The sequence below is a fragment of the Tiliqua scincoides genome, chromosome 3 (genome assembly GCF_035046505.1).
Source record: "Tiliqua scincoides isolate rTilSci1 chromosome 3, rTilSci1.hap2, whole genome shotgun sequence".
NCBI classification, from domain to species: domain Eukaryota; kingdom Metazoa; phylum Chordata; class Lepidosauria; order Squamata; family Scincidae; genus Tiliqua; species Tiliqua scincoides.
In genome coordinates, this window is record NC_089823.1 from 122010597 (window position 1) to 122029473 (window position 18877).

General features: G+C 42.7%; 1 protein-coding gene across 1 annotated transcript in view; it reads right to left on the reverse strand.

Moving 5' to 3' along the window:
• The window catches only part of TDRD3 (tudor domain containing 3), a 99624-nt gene that overhangs the window by 46464 nt on the left and 34283 nt on the right, over positions 1 to 18877 (reverse strand). Inside the window, exons 2-4 of the mRNA XM_066622217.1 lie at positions 11079 to 11163; positions 7334 to 7399; positions 435 to 595 (exon numbers count right to left, since the gene is read on the reverse strand). Coding sequence (XP_066478314.1) covers positions 435 to 595; positions 7334 to 7399; positions 11079 to 11163 — 312 coding nt within the window. The remainder of the gene's footprint in view (positions 1 to 434; positions 596 to 7333; positions 7400 to 11078; positions 11164 to 18877) is intronic.

Below are 18877 nucleotides of genomic sequence, written 5' to 3' on the forward strand. Positions count from 1 at the left end.
ACAATCTTGGTCTCTGATAAGATTAAGATACCCCATTCAATAGACGAAGAGCCAATTAAAACCAATTCCTATTTTAGTAGCCTTCACGCAAACTGGTTTTTATTTTTAGTAATGGAATACAGCTCATTTCAGACACACAAATGAATCAGTACACCAGATGGACTTACAACTGTTATTGTATGCCAACTCCTGCCCATTGCTTGAATAAATATCACAGACCAGAATTGCCCAAAAAATCTGAACCAGAACAGGAAACAGCATAAAAGTGTTCCTTTATATAGAAAAATTTCTTCCATTTTCAGAAAGGAATTATTTCTCCTTCAGAAGATCTTGAAAATGCAAAAGTGTTTTGTATATTTAACTGTATTTTGAAACTTCCAACATGTAAAGTGCTTTAAGAGTCGGTATAAAGCAAAAAAATAAGCAGTGTTTACCTTATTTTTGACATGTAATTATATTCTATTGCAGTGCAGCTTGTATGCCCATCAGTCATCTGCAAACGCAGCATTCTGGGAGCAGCCTGAGATTCTTCATTATCCTTTGGTGCAGCTATATTGCGTACTTTCTGGATCTGTAGAACACATGGACCTTCTAGCTGTAAAGATAAAGGGTAAAAATCTAATTATTATAAATTGTACTATTGTACTGTTTTGCACTGGAGTCATGGGAATTCACCCTGGCAAGCATTAGTCTCCTTTTGTTTAAAGAAATTATTTTCAATTATGCTTTCATTATTATTTGTTAGCAGATCACTGCCATAATTAGTGAGTATGACACTATCCTTATCTCAAATACTTGAAATTCCCTGGAAAATCTGACTAAGTATTAAGACAGGAATCTATTCAAGCCTTTGGTAACAAAACTTACAATTGTCTATGAAGTGAAGGGGATTTTTCAAAGGGAAGTGTGGCATGTGCTCAAAGGAGAAGTGTCAACAATCCCATTGCAAATCACACTCCGAGTATGCCCAAAATAGCCCTTGGAATTACAGCCTTGATCTCACAGCACTCAACTTCATCTGTATCTACGGAGAGCCAATAATGGACAGCTTGTCTCCAAACAAAGATGTGGTTGTCCTGCAAGAAGGAATGTATAGTACTACCTTCCATACAATCCTGACCATCTACTCAGATCAGCTGAGGAGGCTCTCTTACACATCCCACAAACAGCTGAGGAACAACTGGTATAGATGTGCAAGACAGATTGCTCTGTTGCAGAAATCCCTGCACCAGGAGATCCATCATTTGTCCTCCTTGGTAACATTCTGTCACCCACCGAGGACCTACTTGCTCCAGCAAACCTCTGCTTTTACTGTCTAGCTCTTTACATGTTTGTGATTGTTTCTTTATCTACTACTGCTCCTCCTTGTTTTCAGGGATGTGTTGTATTTTTGGACTTTTTAATGGAATTGTTTTTAAATTTTTGAATCCTCAAGCCTCCTTATGAGAGCATAGCAAAACCTTCCTCAACTAACAGTTTTTTTTCTCTTTTGCTCTGTGAAGCCATCTATTGTAGAAACAACTTCAACCAACTGACCACACAGGAGTGCAACTCCCTATTTTTTCAGAATGTCACATAACTTTGAAAATGAACAGCTTTTTAAGCCAAACATACGTGACTACTACGTTCATAATATCATTCATGCAACACCATTCCATCATAGTGAGGAATCACTTTAATGTCTATTGGTTTTCAACAGGACTGAAAATAAGATCTGGGATTCCCACAGCATAACCATGTAAAAACTAGGGTCTTACATTTCATTTACATAACCGAACGCTTATTAAAGTATTTGCAGCAAATACCAAGAATGCTAACATGAGTTAATTACTGCCCATTAACAAAATAATCCAACAATATATTTGAAAAATGTGCTACTTGCGCTTTGCTTAGATAAGCTCTAAATTGGTGTCAACATTAGAAAAGCAACAGATTTCATTTTTAATTGCAATGATCAATTACAATTATCAATGGAATGTACAAGGTTGAAACATTTTAAACTTTGTTCACAAGAAAGCGCAGTGTTATTCAGAACTATACATTCTCTTGTTCAGTATTTTTCTTCAAATTTAATCAAACATAGCCATCTTGTGGCTGAAGCTTGTAAGTCCCAACAGTAAAACCACAGTTTTAAACAGTTTTAAACAGTTGTTTACTGAGGTGGCTAAGTTTGCAGATGACACCAAACTTTTCTAAGTGGTGAAGACCAGAAGCGATTGTGAGGAGCTCCTGAAGGATCTTTCCACACTGGCAGAATGGGCAGCAAAATGGCAGATGCGTTTCAATGTCAGTAAGTGTAAAGTCATGCACATTGGGGCAAAAAAATCAAAACTTCAGATATACAATTGGGTAAGAGGCACTTTTTCAATGGGTGCTCCTTTTTTTAGCACGGGGAGAGTAACTGGCCCACCTCACCCCAGCGCTGTCTGTTCTAGTGGCTGTCTGCTGGTATTCATTTGCATTTTTTTAGATTGTGAGCCCTTTTGGGTCAGGGAGCAATTTAGTTATTTGATTTTTCTCTGTAAACCGCTTTGTGAACTTTTAGTTGAAAAGTGGTATATAAATACTGTTGTTGTTATTATTGTTATTATTGTTATTATTGTTAACAACAACAACAACAACAATATAGGCTAATGGGTTCTGAGCTGTCTGTGACAGATCAGGAGAGAGATCTTGGGGTGGTGGTGGACAGGTCAATGAAAGTGTCAACCCAATGTCCAGTGGCAGTGAAGAAGGCCAGTTCTATGCATGGGATCATTACAAAAGGTATTGAGAACAAAACAGCTAATATTATAATATCGTAGTACAAATCAATGGTAAGACCACACCTGGAGTATTGTGTCCGCCATATCTCAAATGGTGGAAATGGAAAGGTTGCAAAAGAGAGCAACTAAAATGATTACTGGGCTGGGGTACCTTCCTTATGAGGAAAGGTTATGGCGTTTGGGCCTCTTCAGTCTAGATTGGACAAGTTGGATTGGACTGGACAAGTTTTTGGAAGAAAAATCCATTATGGGTTACGAGCCATGATGTGTGTGTGCAACCTCCTGATTTTAGAAATGGTCTATGTCAGAATGCCAATGCAAGGGAGGGTACCAGGATGAGGTCTCTTGTTATCTGGTGTGCCCCATGGGGCATTTGGTGGGCTGCTGTGAGATACAGGAAGCTGGACTAGATGGGCCTATGGCCTGATCCAGTGGGGCTGTTCTTATGTTCTTGAAAAGAGATGCCTAAGGGGGGACATGATTGAGACATACAAAATTATGCACAGGAAGGATAAAGTGGATAGAGAGATGCTCTTTACACTCTCACATAACACCAGAACCAGGGGACATCCACTAAAATTGAGTGTTGGGACAGTTAGGACAGACAAAAGAAAATATTTCTTTACTCAGCGTGTGGTTGGTCTGTGAAACGCCTTGCCACAGGAGGTGATGACGGCATCTGGCCTAGATGCCTTTAAAATGGGATTGGACAAGTTTCTGGAGGAAAAATCCATTACAGGTTATGAGCCATGATGTGTATGTGCAACCTCCTGATTTTAGAAATGGGCTATGTCAGAATGCCAGATGCAAGAGAGGCACCAGGATGCAGGTCTCTTGCTGTCTTGTGTGCTCCCTGGGGCATTTGGTGGGCTGCTGTGAGATACAGGAAGCTGGACTAAATGGGCCTATGGCCTGATCCAGTGGGGCCATTCTTATGTTCCGTTTCCAAGGTCCATTAAAAGCTGTAGTTATGCCTTCACTGCTCCACTCCATAAAGAAAAGTGTAACCAGTACACACGTCAAAGACAATAAGCTTATGGAGCAACTAAGTCAGTGTCGAGATCTGAGTGTTATGAGGTCAAGTGATGCAAGATTTGAGCAAATATGTCTCAATTCACAAATTATTTTCAGAAGGGTCCTCCGATGAATCAGGATTTTTTCCTATGCTATACTTTCCACCCTTTTCCCTTCCTTCTACACAGTACCTTCCAATCTGAATAGATCAGGACAAGTCTGATATGGAAACAATCCATAGTTCAATGGTTCTATGTCTTTCAATTATCCATTTAAAAATTTCTATGCCAACTTTCAGCACTATTCAAGGTGGCTTACAAAAATAAAACAATGGCAACAAAATAGTAACAAAACAAACAAAACTGTCAACCAATATTTTTTAAAAACACATAACATCACGGAAAAGACCACTGATCATATACATGAAGACCAAACGAATAAAAAAGTGTTTGTGGTCATCTAAAGGACAACGCTGGGGTCAGTTGGGCTTACCAGGGAGGGAATTCACAGCAACCACTGAACAAATCCTGTCTCATGCCCCCATTGGATGTCTCTCCAATGATTAGGGGACACAAAACAGAACCTATGATTATGAATGTACAATGCCAGCAAGTTTGTGCAGAAGGACTCACAAGGAATATTCTCCACCCAAATGACGTAGGGCTTTATAGGGCATCTTGAATTGAGCTTGGAAGCATGTTCAAACTCAAGGCAGATACTAAGCACAGGTGTAAAGTGCTGTGACCAACCAGGTGCCAACAAGCATCATGGCTGCTATATTTTGCACTAGCTGAAACCTCTGAATTGTCTTATAACAATATATAAAAGGGAATAAAAAAGCTTCAAATATGTCAGAAGCAGGAAACCTGCCAGAGAAGCTGGAAGGTGGGGGAGGGAAAGGGGAGATAAAAGGATTCTTGAAGATGGCATAGAAATTAAATGAATTCTTTGCATCTATCTTCATGGCAGAAGATCTCAGGCAGATACTGCTGCCTGAAAGGCCCCTCCTGACTATGGAATTAAGTCAGACAGAGGTTAAAGAGAAGATGTTTCAGACCTAATTGACAAATTAAAGATCACCCATCCCAGATGGCATCCACCCAAGAGTTATTAAGGAACTGAAGAATGAAGTTGCAGATCTCTTGACTTAAATATGCAACTTGACCCTTAAAACAGCCACAGAACCAGACGATTGGAGGGTAGCAAATGTCACACCGATCTTTAAAAAGGGAACAAGAGGGGACCTGCAAAACTATAGGCCAGTCAGCCTAACATCTATTCCAGCTAAGATGGTGGAATGCCTTAAACACAGAGGTGAACAAGCCTTGCTGAAGGAGAATCAGGATGGATTCCGTAAGGATAAGTCTTGCCTCACGAACGTTTTAGAATTCTTTAAAAAGGTCAACAGGCATGCATGTGGATGCAGGAGAATATGTGGATATTATGCTGAAGCCCCTCCTTCATGAGGAAAGACTTCAGTCTAGAAAAAAGTGCCTGAGGGGGGACATGATTGAGGCATACAAAATTATGCAGGGGATGGATAGAGTGGAGAGGGATGCTTTTTTCCTTGCAAACAACACCAGAACCAGGGGACAATAAAACTGAATGTTGGGCAAGTTAAGATAAACAAAAGAAAATACAGGTCCAGCCTATTTGTACACGGTTTTTTTATACACGGATTTGACATAACACAAATGGCCCCTGAAAATGAGAAAGAATGTGCTGATCCCTGGAGAAGGGGAAAAATGCACCCCTTTAAAATCTGTTTTGAAAACTGAACAGTCCTTTAACAATAGCCTCCTTAATGAGATAGAGAAAGAGAGAGGGCAGCAGGCTAACAAACATTAATCCTTCTCTCTCCTGCAGACCCCTCCCTTCCCCCAGCACGTGAAAGAAAGGTGATCATTTTGCATTGGTGAAGGGAGGGGCTGAGTGTAGTGCTAATGGATTGTCTTTTTGAGATGACTCTTATCTTAGAGTCAAAAGGTCAGCAAGGCTGTTTTTCAATCACTGGAGCAAAGAAACTTCATTTTTAAAATTGATTTGCTATAGTGGGTGTTTTTTTTATTCACGTGAGTGCTTGGAACAGAACCCAGGCAAATAATTAGTCTCAACCTGTATTTCTTTACCCAGCATGTAATTAGTCTGTGGAACTTCTTGCCACACGATGTGGTTATGGCATCTGGCCTAGATGCCTTTAAAAGGGGATTGGAAAAATTTCTGGAGGAAAAGTCCATCACAGGTTACAAGACATGATGGGTATGTGCAACCTCCTCATAAGAGCATAAGAAGAGCCCCACTGGATCAGGCCAAAAGCCTATCTAGTCCAGCTTCCTTTATCTCACTGTATCTCCTGTATCTCGGGGAGCACACAAGACTACATCCTGGTGCCCTGCCTTACATCTGGCATTTTGAGGTAGTCTAGACTAGATACAGTGAGATAAAGGAAGCTGGACTAGATAGGCTTTTGGCCTGATCCAGTGGGGCTCTTCTTATGCTCTTATGTCTTCAAGGGCAGTTTCCGACAGAGTGCATTACAGAAGTCTAAACAATACGTAACTATGTATGGCTAACCACAGTCAGGTCTACCTTCTTCAGATCTGGCACACCAGCCAAGCTGCGTGAAAGCCCTCCTAACAACAGCCACCACCTCTCTAGCAGCAAAGTTGAGTCCAGGAGCACTCTCAGTCTGTGAATCTAATCCTTCAAGAGAAGTGCAACCCCATCCAGAATGGATTACTAACCCATTCCAGAATCCGTTTTCCTACAGACCAAAATAAGCTCTGTTTTGCCTGGATTAAGTTTCAATTTATTAATCATCCAGTCCTTCAGAACTATCAAACACTGGTTCAAAATACACTCCAGATGACCAAACAGCCTCTCCCTGTGGCTTCATATAGATGTTAAAAAGCACAGGAGACAATATGGGACCCTAATTGACACCAAAGGGTTGAGTAGCAGTCCCCTAGCACTACTTTGTGGAACTTTCTGTCAGGTTGAAGTGGAACCACTGCAAAACAGTGGCTCCAAACCCCATCCCTGCTAGGCTGACCCAGATACTGAAAGTATCAAAAGCCACCGAGAGGTCCAGCAGAACAAATAGGGATGAACTCCCCATGCCTAGTTCCTGGCATAAGTTAATGACCAGGGTGACCAAAGTTGATTCCATCTCCAAACCTGGTCTTAAACCAGACTGCTCTTATATGCTTCAACTCAGAACAGTCTATTGAATATGACTATTGATATTCAACAGGTTTTGAATATCAATATTGAACAGTCTATTGATCTCTTAATATGGAACTAACTTAAAGGGGTAACAACTCCCAGTCCTTGTGAATCTTTTGTATTCCAACCCCGTACATCATCTCTTTATCGTGTTTACAAAAGGGAAATTGTAGAGCGCCTAACAAAAATACTTGCCTCTAGGCCTGCTGGCTGATGTCCACAATATGGCTTGAGGAGAGAAAGATAACCATCCAGCTAGAACAGCTGTAGGAATAATTCCTCAGTAGTCCAAGCTGAATGAACACAAGTATAACACTTAGTATTTTTACCTTTTCCACTTTCCCACCATTGATGTCACTTGGGAGGAACTTCTTGCCAATGGCTCTTAAATCTGTCTAAAGTTAAAGTAAAAGTAAAAATTTGAGTACTGTTTTACAGATACCAAGAGAAAAATAGAAAATGTCTAACATAAGTATTAGAGAACTTTTTATGTACACACTTATTACATTTTAAATTATTTCATGCAACAACTATCTTTCTATTTTCTGCTTATCTCTCTGAAGGGCATGCAAGACAGCTCACAACATCAAACGTATAATTTATAAAACGAATTAAAAAAACACATGAAAATCATAACAATAAATCCCTACCCTTCACCTCCAAAAGCTGATATATAAATGTTTTTAGGTCTCACTGGAATGGTTCCACAGAAGGGGCTATACTAAGATCTTCTGGAAGCATGTTCCAGAGGTGCAGAGCCATAACAAAGAAGGCCCTTTTTCTCTCCACCATTCCCTTTAGTTTGGATGGTGATGGAACTCTTAGCAGGGCCCTTCCAGATGACCCAAGGGGATGAGCCAGACTGCATGGGAGCAGGCGATCCTGAAGTGCCCTGGTCCACAGGCCCACATAGAGTGTGTTACAGTAGTTCAAGTGTAATATAATTAAGTCATGGATCACCATAGCCAGATTTGACAGCAGTCACCGGGAAACTCAGGATTGGGCTATAAATCCCCAGGTAAAAAAGAAAAGCACTATTACAGATTTCAAACTTAATTGATACAGCATATGACAAAATATTATATAGTGGACCACTTTACGATGGTAATCCATTTCAAATACACCACTTTATTGTATTTTAAAAATATTGTAAGGTGAACCCAATAACACATGGGGGGGGGGGAATAATTCATTCCAAGTCCTTAGAAATAGAAGTCTCTGCCACAAAACTAAACTATTTCCCTCTCCAAAATGTGATTTTTAAAAAGTGCCTAATGTGCTCTCTAGGGGTGGTACCAAAGCAAGGCAACAATTTTTTCAGGTGGTCATAACTGTGCTGTTTGTGTTTAGCTGTTTGAATGTAGGATCACAATCTAAAAAGCACAATGAAATAAGCCTTTGTCACTAATCTCTATTATGTTCCAAACAGAATGTCCAACAATGTGTTCTGTGCTTACTTAAGGCCAAAATGAAGGGTTAATGAATTAACAAAAAATTTATCTTTGCAGCTGTGCAGTTTGTATTTCCAAACTACAGGATGAGTGTACACATTAGTTTCAAAGTGAAACTATACTGAGCTAAAAAAGAACCAATTGCTCAAAAATAAAATGACTTGTGGACAATGCCAATTTAGCAATGAAATGTGCTTGCTTTAATGTGCCCACTAAAAAACAACAAAGACTAAAGCTGCATCCTAACCTCACTTTCCTGGGAATAAGTCCCATTGATAACAATAGCACTTACTTCTGAGTAGACCTGCTTAGGATTGTGCCCCAAGACTGACTGACCTCCCCTCCCCAGCAGAGCACTCTGGTTTCAACTTTGTGTGCTGGCATGTGGCCCTCAGGGCTAGAAACCCTTGGACAATGTTTCTGCATTCAATTCACAGTCCCTCATCCAAAAAGCAATGTGGTGTGTGAGTTTTACCTCAGCAATATGGACAGTTCCAGTTCCAGCTCCAGAATCAGACAGCCATCACTGGATTGTGCATTCGGTTTCAGAAGACAATTTGGGACTCAGGTTTTTGTTTAAGCGGAAGGGAAAACACTTGTGGGGGAAGATGGGGACCCAGAACTAATGTCTAAAGTTTGTTTGTCCCTCTCTAGGACCATCTGGATATTGCTCAGTACCTTGGTTCTGCAAGGAAAACTGTATGGGAGATGGACGGAAACCCCACCACCCAGATATACCTCAAGAGCAGCCCCAATTTATGATCCCTACTAAGGTAGGGAGTGTGTTAAGGTGTTTTTCTATTCAGCCCAATGGAAAGTGGTTGTTCAGAAAGCGGTTGTTCAAGAAAGCACTGCTTTCCTTGAGGAGACCAACCCTCTAACTGGGAGAGTCATCCAATAGGCCAACATGCAAGGGACATCCCTGTTTCTACTTTGATTGCACCCCTGGGCACCTGCAACCACCCTGATTCTCTCTTCTGTGGGAGTGCTGCGAGCATATTCTCCATTTCAGTGTTACCTCAGGAGATCTAATTAACACCACACCCATAGAAAACTTCCCTGGTGCCTGTAAAGGCAAACACAGAATTTGAATATCAGAATTTGGGGTTTGCAATAACAAAATTCACAGTGCCATCTGGAAAATCCTCACACTCCTCACTGTGTATGTGTCATACCTCAACTACTCAGCTTTGGGTACCCATTTAGTTTATGTAATCGAAAATGATTTTCTGTATAACAATGGTCAAGTAAGGAAGACCTAAAGATGCAGTGGTGGTCTTCCATAAGGTCACTGAGGACAACACCAATTGGTGAATGGATGATCTGGGTTAAGAGTATGCTGGGTATGCTAAAAGTATGCTGACTGCTTGTTGCTCCTTTTATATGTGTGTACCTTAAGTCCTAACCTACATGTTGCACCTCTCCCAGATTAATGATGACCCTCATAAAAAAGTACCAACTTGCAGACCTTAACCATGAGTTATCAAAGTAATATGAGAAAACTCAATGGAGACATATTGAGTATTCTTAAGGAAGGGGATTGGTGCCGTGAGCTCTAGCAAACTCTGGTCAAAGTAACACCGTTTTAACGTCAGCTCACTGATTCTGCCTCTGGTCTTAATATGATTGTTAGCAAAAATTGTGTGCCATCCCTCACCCAGTACCTTAGTCCTTGAAGACCAGACAGTCAGTCTGTGTTATCTTGCAAATGCAGAACAAACTCAATGTTGCAAAGGGGGGAGTGAAGGCTGGAGGGTGGAGAGACTGAGCAGAGGAGAGTGGAATTTTACTAGACCCTTGCTCATATTCTTATCTATGTTTGAAATGAGTATAAAAAGCTAGCTGTGTCTAGCTACACTTGCGCATGACCCGAGGCAACTGGCCTCCTTGTTGCCTTGCTTTGGTACCAGCAATAAACAAGCTGTTATCTGCTACACATTCCCTCGGTGTGTAATTGGATCTTACATGCCAGGTAACGAACCTCATGCTGCCTTTGTGGGGTCAAGGACAACAGGGGACATGGTTAACAGTTTATACAATGCAGTAATTATAAAGCACAAATTACAAGGCTATATCATTCCCTCAGTACACACAGCCATGATGTTAAAAATGTTGCTATTGGCTGAGATGCTACAAAACGCATTCACATCACTAACTGGCATTTCTATCATCCATGAGGTCTTGCTGGCATCCATCATAAGCCCATCATTAAGTAAATAACTTATTGTATAGTGTACCTTGTTTTACTACGGAGAGTCCATAATTTGGTAGTAAAGTAAACCCACAGTAAAGTGGGGGTCACCTGTATAACATGGCAAATATACAGAAAATGCTTGCCCCCTAAGTTTCAATCACTCCGTTTTTAGTTTCATACTAAAAATTTCAGGCTAGTTTCATTCTAGCCAGGAACAGGCTGCAATCCTAAACACATTCACTTGGGAATAAGCCCCACTGAACAAAGTCTACTGAATAAAGCTGTATAGGACTGCACTGTTTTTTAGTCATTATTTGATGATAGATAGCACATTATAAACCACTTTCCATGATATCCACCAACAGCACAGAAAAAGTGACAATAAGCAATTTACAAGAACAATTCTACAAGCTCTCAATCACTACCTACATTAAGAGCAATCAGAATAATATCATTTATGTTGACTTTGTCAGGTGAACTTGAGCAAGCTTCAATTCCTTCGTCTGACAGGTACCTGTTGAAAGAAAACGCATAGCTTTAGTAGGATATTTTAAAACCTCAGTTACAACAACTGCAACATTTCTGTAGGCTAAAAAAATCCTATTTTAAATTTAAATTGTGCAGCAAATTACAATACCACTAAAGCAGCATCATTGTCAATTCTAGAAAATTCATTTTAACTATTTCGGCAATGTACCTCCATGTATTATCACTAGATACAAGATGCGGAGCTGGGGGGGAATCAACAGGAGAGAATTATGGTCTTTATAATCTTTAGGAAGATTTCAAGGCTTGAAAACTAATTTGTTTGATACTACAGTACTTTTGTTCTTACATAATCTGAAGTCATTCACAACTACAGCCTATTTCCAAATCTATCAAAGGGCTTGTTATTAAGTAATTTTTGCAAGATTGGGCAAAAGGGACTTAATGGTCATAATCAACTTGATAACCTAAAGTGACTTAAGTGTTCTTCAGTAAATTTCAAAGCCTCAACTTATCAACAAAGTGAAAAAAGCAGAGACCACAGTGACCACTATATTGTTTTGTCCAGATCCAAGCGCTGAGTTCGAGTCATGATTCTACATCTAAGACTAGCGCACACATACATATTCATTAGTTATGACAGCAGCAACAAGTGACTACAGATAGAACCCTAACACCTAAAACTGTTTTCAAAAGAGCTCATTCACATATTTAGCTGCAAGATTTCGTTGAGGAGTGCTGCAGTAAAAACACATGTATATAACCTTGAATGCCTTATTCACAAGGGGAGAGGCAAGATACAAATCCAATAAATAAAATAAAGAATCTTCCTGAACACAGAATGCAATTCAGATGCTTCAAGACAACTAGTGTTGAGCCTACAATGAAAGTACATGAAAAATGATTAATAAATGGGGAATTATTCCCATGTTTTCCACACACATAGATAAGGAGAAACTACAATCTTTAGTGACGGACTACAGTACTAGAAAGCGGTGTCATATTTATGAACATCTTCTGTTTTGACTTTAATCACTTTTCAGCATGTCTGTTTTCAACCAACTGACTAAAGATATTAGCAGAAACCTGGTAAGCAATCCTGTTTTTTCTTGATATTAATCTGACAAATCTTGATTTATATTTCTTTAAGACTCCTGTAACCAGGATTTTTTACCTTAACACCCAATATACACAACATTCCATATCAGCTCATGAAAAAAAGTTTCAAAAAGTTTCTTAAAAAATCAGAAAGTAGCAACTGAAGTTAAACATCATATCTATCTATCTGGGCCTTTGTATGCCACCTTTCCACCTCCTAAGAAGCCCTCAAGGTGGCTCATATTTGTTCAAAAATGCAATTCACGTAGAAATTGGTCACTGTCAGAAACATTTGACTATACAGAGTCTTGATCTGATCCAGCAAGGCTCAAGCATATGGTAGTAGTACTGACATATACTGTGCTAGGATCATATGCTTAATGTGAAAGAAAATTATACTTTTTATCCTGCCTAAAATCCCAGAACAAGTCATAATGTATAACTATGGAATCACCACTAGGTGGAACCATTGCTGCATAATAGATTTTGGTTCTCTAAAAACAAGCATTTTAAAACTAGGAGAAAAATGCTAAATATAATTTCCACAGCTGGTTCTAGATTCAACACCAGTTTCACTGAGTAGTATGTTTTCTACACAACCAAAAACCTTAATTTTACAGATCTGCTTTAATACAAGTTTCTTAAAATAGAGCAGACACATCTGAATATACATTTTTATATTCTCTCTCAAAGTTTCCTAAATCTGTTCAGAGAACTGCAGGGTTGAAAGGGACTGAAAAATAGTATAATACACTATCCTAAACTATTACTGTACCCACAAAGTATTTCTTCAAATCTATATCACACAGTAACTTTTTTACATATTCATCATTAATTATTATTATTATTATCATTATTATTATTATTATTATTAAACTTTCATAAATTCATAAATTTCATAAATTTTATAAATTTCATAAATTTTATAAATTTATTATTAAGCGTTTATCCAGAATCACAGTGTGGATTCTGAGCCAACAGGTCCACCACTGATATGGTATTCTCCCTTAGACAACTGCAGGAGAAATGCAGGGAACAACGACAGCCACTCTTTATAGCCTTCATAGATCTCACGAAGGCTTTTGACCTGGTCAGCAGGGATGGCCTCTTCAAGATTCTCCCCAAGATTGGATGTCCACCCAGGCTCCTCAGCAACATTAGATCCTTCCACAAGGACATGAAGGGCACTGTTGTCTTTGATGGCTTCCACATCAGAACCCTTTGACATCCGAAGCGGCGTGAAGCAGGGCTGTGTTCTTGCACCAACCTTGTTTGGGATTTTCTTCGCTGTCCTTCTGAAGCAGGCCTTTGGAACTGCAACAGAAGGCATCTATCTCCGGACCAGATCAGATGGAAAGCTCTTCAACCTCTCCAGACTGAGAGCAAAGTCCAAAGTCCAGCTGAAATGTCTGCGTGACTTCCTCTTTGCCGACGATGCAGCGATCACTACCCACTCTGCCAAAGATCTCCTGCAGCTCATGGATCGTTTTAGCAAGGCCTGCCAAGATTTTGGACTGACAATCAGCCTGAAGAAAACACAGGTCATGGTTCAGGATGTGGACTCACCTCCCTGCATTACAATCTCTGCACATGAACTGGAGGTTGTCCATGACTTTGTGTACCTTGGCTCAACGATCTCCGACACTCTTTCTCTCGATACCGAGCTAAACAAACGCATCGGCAAAGCAGCTACCACGTTTTCCAGACTCACAAAGAGAGTCTGGTCCAACAAGAAGCTGATGGAATATACCAAGATCCAGGTCTACAGAGCATGCGTCCTGAGTACACTTCTGTACTGCAGCGAGTCATGGATTCTTCACTCACAACAGGAGAGGAAACTGAATGCTTTCCACATGCGCTGCCTCCGACGTATTCTCGGCATCACCTGGCAGGACAAAGTTCCAAACAACACAGTCCTGGAACGTGCTGGAATCCCTAGCATGTATGCACTACTGAAACAGAGACGCCTGCGTTGGCTCGGTCATGTCGTGAGAATGGATGATGGCCGGATCCCAAAGGATCTCCTCTATGGAGAACTCGTGCAAGGAAAGCGCCCTACAGGTAGACCACAGCTGCGATACAAGGACATCTGCAAGAGGGATCTGAAGGCCTTAGGAGTGGACCTCAACAAGTGGGAAACCCTGGCCTCTGAGCGGCCCACTTGGAGGCAGGCTGTGCAACATGGCCTTTCCCAGTGTGAAGAGACACTTGGCCAACAGTCTGAGGCTAAGAGGCTAAGAAGGAAGGCCCATAGCCAGGGAGACAGACCAGGGACAGACTGCACTTGCTCCCAGTGTGGAAGGGATTGTCACTCCTGAATCGGCCTTTTCAGCCACACTAGATGCTGTTCCAGAACTACCTTTAAGAGAGCGATACCATAGTCTTTCGAGACTGAAGGTTGCCAACTACTACTATTAAACTTTATTTATATGCTGCCCTTCTCCCCAAAGGGACCCAAGGCGGCTCACAACATATTAAAAACAGATTAAAAACATAATTTAACCACAAATAAAAACATATTAAAAACACATTAACATATACCCATAAAAACCATAGTCTGATAAAAAGTCAGATAAAAAGAGCAAAACGTAGCAAATCAGAGGAATCAGGCCTGTAAAAATACTAAAAAGATACAGAAAAGATGTTTAAAAAGGCCATGCACTCAGAAGGCTTCTTTAAACAAAAATGTCTTCAGGCCTTGCCGAAAGGTCTCAAGAGAGGGAGCCATTCTCAAGTCAAGGGGAAGGGAATTCCATAATGTTGGTGCCACTACTGAGAAGGCCCTATTTCTTGCTGCCGCCCCACATACCTCCTTAGGCGGCGGCACTTGTAAAAAGGCCTTCTCTGATGACCTAAGAGGACGAGCCGGATTGTTCAGAAGAAGGCGATCTCTGAGATACCCTGGCCCAGAGCAGTATAGGGCTTTAAAGGTCAAAACCAGCACCTTGAATTGGGCCCGGAAACGAATGGGCAGTCAATGCAGCCCCCGGAGAAGTGGGCTGACAGAGTCAAACCGCCTACCTCCAGTGACCACATGGGCCGCCGCATTCTGCACTAGTTGCAGTTTCCGAACCGTCTTCAGGGGCAGCCCCACATAAAGCGCGTTACAATAATCTAACCTCGATGTCACCGTGGCATGGATCACCGTGGCCAGGTCTGCCCGATCCAAGTACGGCCGCAGCTGGCGCACCAGCCGAAGCTGAGCGAAGGCCCCCCTAGCCACAACCGCCACCTGGGAATCCAGGAGCAGCTGCGAATCCAGGTGGACCCCCAAGCTGCGGACCTGCTCCTTCAGAGGGAGTGCAACCCCATTCAGAGCAAGCTGATAGTCCAGTACCTGCATCGAGGATTTCCGAACCAGGAGAGCCTCTGTCTTATCCGGATTTAATTTCAGCTTATTAGCCCCCATCCAGATCCCCACTGCTTCTAGACAGCGCTCCAGGCTCTCAACTGCCACCCTGGAGTCTGGAGGAAAGGAGAGATAGAGCTGGGTGTCATCAGCATATTGATGACACCCCACTCCAAACCCCCGGATGACCTCTCCCAGTGGTTTCATGTAGATATTAAATAGCATGGGGGACAGAATTGAACCCTGTGGCACCCCGCACCTCAAAGACCAGGGTGTCGAACAGCCATCCCCCAGCACCACCATCTGGAACCGACCCTCCAAGTAGGAGCGGAACCACCGCAAAACAGTGCCTCCAACTCCCAACTCGGCCAATAGGCCCAGAAGGATACCATGGTCGATGGTATCGAACGCCGCCGAGAGGTCCAGCAGGACCAACAGGGACACACTCTCCCTGTCCACTCCCTGGCGTAGATCATCCACCAAGGCGACCAAGGCAGTTTCCGTCCCAAAGCCCGGTCTGAAACCAGATTGAAAAGGATCCAGATAATCCGTTTCATTCAAGACCCTCTGGAGTTGGGCCGCCACCACCCGCTCAATTACCTTGCCCAGAAACGGGATGTTGGAGACTAGCCAGTAGTTATCCAACACTGTGGAATCCAGGGAGGGCTTCTTCAGGAGGGGGCGAACCACCGCCCGTTTCAAAGAGAGTGGCAACGTCCCCTCCATCAAAGAAGAATTAGCCACCCTCCCCGTCCACTCAGCCAGTCCACCCCGGGCAGCTCTTATTAGCCAAGCTGGGCAAGGGTCAAACAGGCAGGCAGACAGCCTCACACTCCAAAGGACTCTGTCCACATCCTCAAGCTGTACAAGCTGAAAAGAATTCCACAACACTGGACAAGCAGTTGCCAAGGGGACATCGTCAGACATTGTCAATGTGGCATCCAAGTTGCGACGAATACGATCAATTTTATCTGCAAAGTGTTGCGCAAACCCGTCACAGCGGCTGACCGCGCACTCCTCCTGGTCCACTAGAGGGGCCTGATGAAGGAGGCCCCGCACCACACGGAACAGCTCTGCTGGACGGTTGTCAGCAGACTCAATGGTAGCAGAGAAGAACGATCTCTTCGTTGCTACCACCGCCATGGAGTAGGCTCTATAATGAGCTCTACTCCGTGTCTGATCGGATTCATCGCGGGTTTTCTGCCACCGTCGTTCTAGACGTCTGCCCTGCCGCTTCATCATTCGCAGCTCCTCAGTAAACCAAGGAGCCGCTCCGAGTCTGCGACGTGGCAGAGGTCGCTCCGGAGCAATCTCATCCACTGCCCTGGTCATAAGAACATAAGAACATAAGAACAGCCCCACTGGATCAGGCCATAGGCCCATCTAGTCCAGCTTCCTGTATCTCACAGCGGCCCACCAAATGCCCCAGGGAGCACACCAGATAACAAGAGACCTCATCCTGGTGCTCTCCCCTACATCTGGCATTCTGACTTAACCCATTCCTAAAATCAGGAGGTTGCGCATACACATCATGGCTTGTACCCCATAATGGATTTTTCCTCCAGAAACTCGTCCAATCCCCTTGTAAAGGCGTCTAGGCTAGACGCCAGCACCACATCCTGTGGCAAGGAGTTCCACAGACCGACCACGCGCTGAGTAAAGAAATATTTTCTTTTGTCTGTCCTAACCCGCCCAACACTCAATTTTAGTGGATGTCCCCTGGTTCTGGTATTATGTGAGAGTGTAAAGAGCATCTCCCTATCCACTCTGTCCATCCCCTGCATAATTTTGTATGTCTCAATCATGTTCCCCCTCAAGCGTCTCTTTTCTAGGCTGAAGAGGCCCAAACGCCGTAGCCTTTCCTCATAAGGAAGGTGCCCCAGCCCCGTAATCATCTTAGTCGCTCTCTTTTGCACCTTTTCCATTTCCACTATGTCTTTTTTGAGATGCGGCGACCAGAACTGGACACAATACTCCAGGTGTGGCCTTACCATAGATTTGTACAACGGCATTATAATACTATCCGTTTTGTTCTCAATACCTTTCCTAATGATCCCAAGCATAGAATTGGCCTTCTTCACTGCCACCGCACATTGGGTCGACACTTTCATCGACCTGTCCACCACCACCCCAAGATCTCTCTCCTGATCTGTCACAGACAGCTCAGAACCCATCAGCCTATATCTAAAGTTTTGATTTTTTGCCCCAATGTGCATGACTTTACACTTACTGACATTGAAGCGCATCTGCCATTTTGCTGCCCATTCTGCCAGTCTGGAGAGATCCTTCTGGAGCTCCTCACAATCACTTCTGGTCTTTACCACTCGGAAAAGTTTGGTGTCGTCTGCAAACTTAGCCACTTCACTGCTCAACCCTGTCTCCAGGTCATTTATGAAGAGGTTGAAAAGCACCGGTCCCAGGACAGATCCTTGGGGCACACTGCTTTTCACCTCTCTCCATTGTGAAAATTGCCCATTGACACCCACTCTCTGCTTCCTGGCCTCCAACCAGTTCTCAATCCACGAGAGGACCTGTCCTCTAATTCCCTGACTGTGGAGTTTTTTCAGTAGCCTTTGGTGAGGGACCATGTCAAACACCTTCTGAAAGTCCAGATATATAATGTCCACTGGTTCTCCCGCATCCACATGCCTCTTGATCTTTTCAAAGAATTCTATAAGGTTTGTGAGGCAAGACTTACCCTTACAGAAGCCATGCTGACTCTCCCTCAGCAAGGCCTGTTCGTCTATGTGTTTTGAGATCCTATCTTTGATGAGGCATTCCACCATCTTACCCGGTATGGATGTTAGGCTGACCGGCCTATAGTTTCCCGGGTCCCCCCTCTTTCCCTTTTTAAAAATAGGCGTGACATTTGCTATCCTCCAATCTTCTGGCACCGTGGCCATTTTGAGGGACAAGTTGCATACCTTAGTCAAGAGATCTGCAACTTCATTCTTCAATTCCTTAATAAACCTTGGGTGTATGCCATCAGGGCCCGGTGACTTATTGATCTTTAATTTATCAATGAGGTCTAAAACATCTTCTCTTTTAACCTCTATCTGACTTAAGTCCTCGGTTAGGAGGGTCCGTTCGGGCAGCGGTATCTGCCCGAGGTCTTCTGCCGTGAAGACAGATGCAAAGAACTCATTTAATTTCTCTGCCATCTCTAAGTCTCCTTTTATCTCCCCTTTCCCTCCCTCACCATCCAGAGGGCCAACCGCTTCTCTGGCGGGTTTCCTGCTTCTAACATATTTGAAGAAGCTTTTATTATTCCCCTTAATGTTGCTGGCCATGCGTT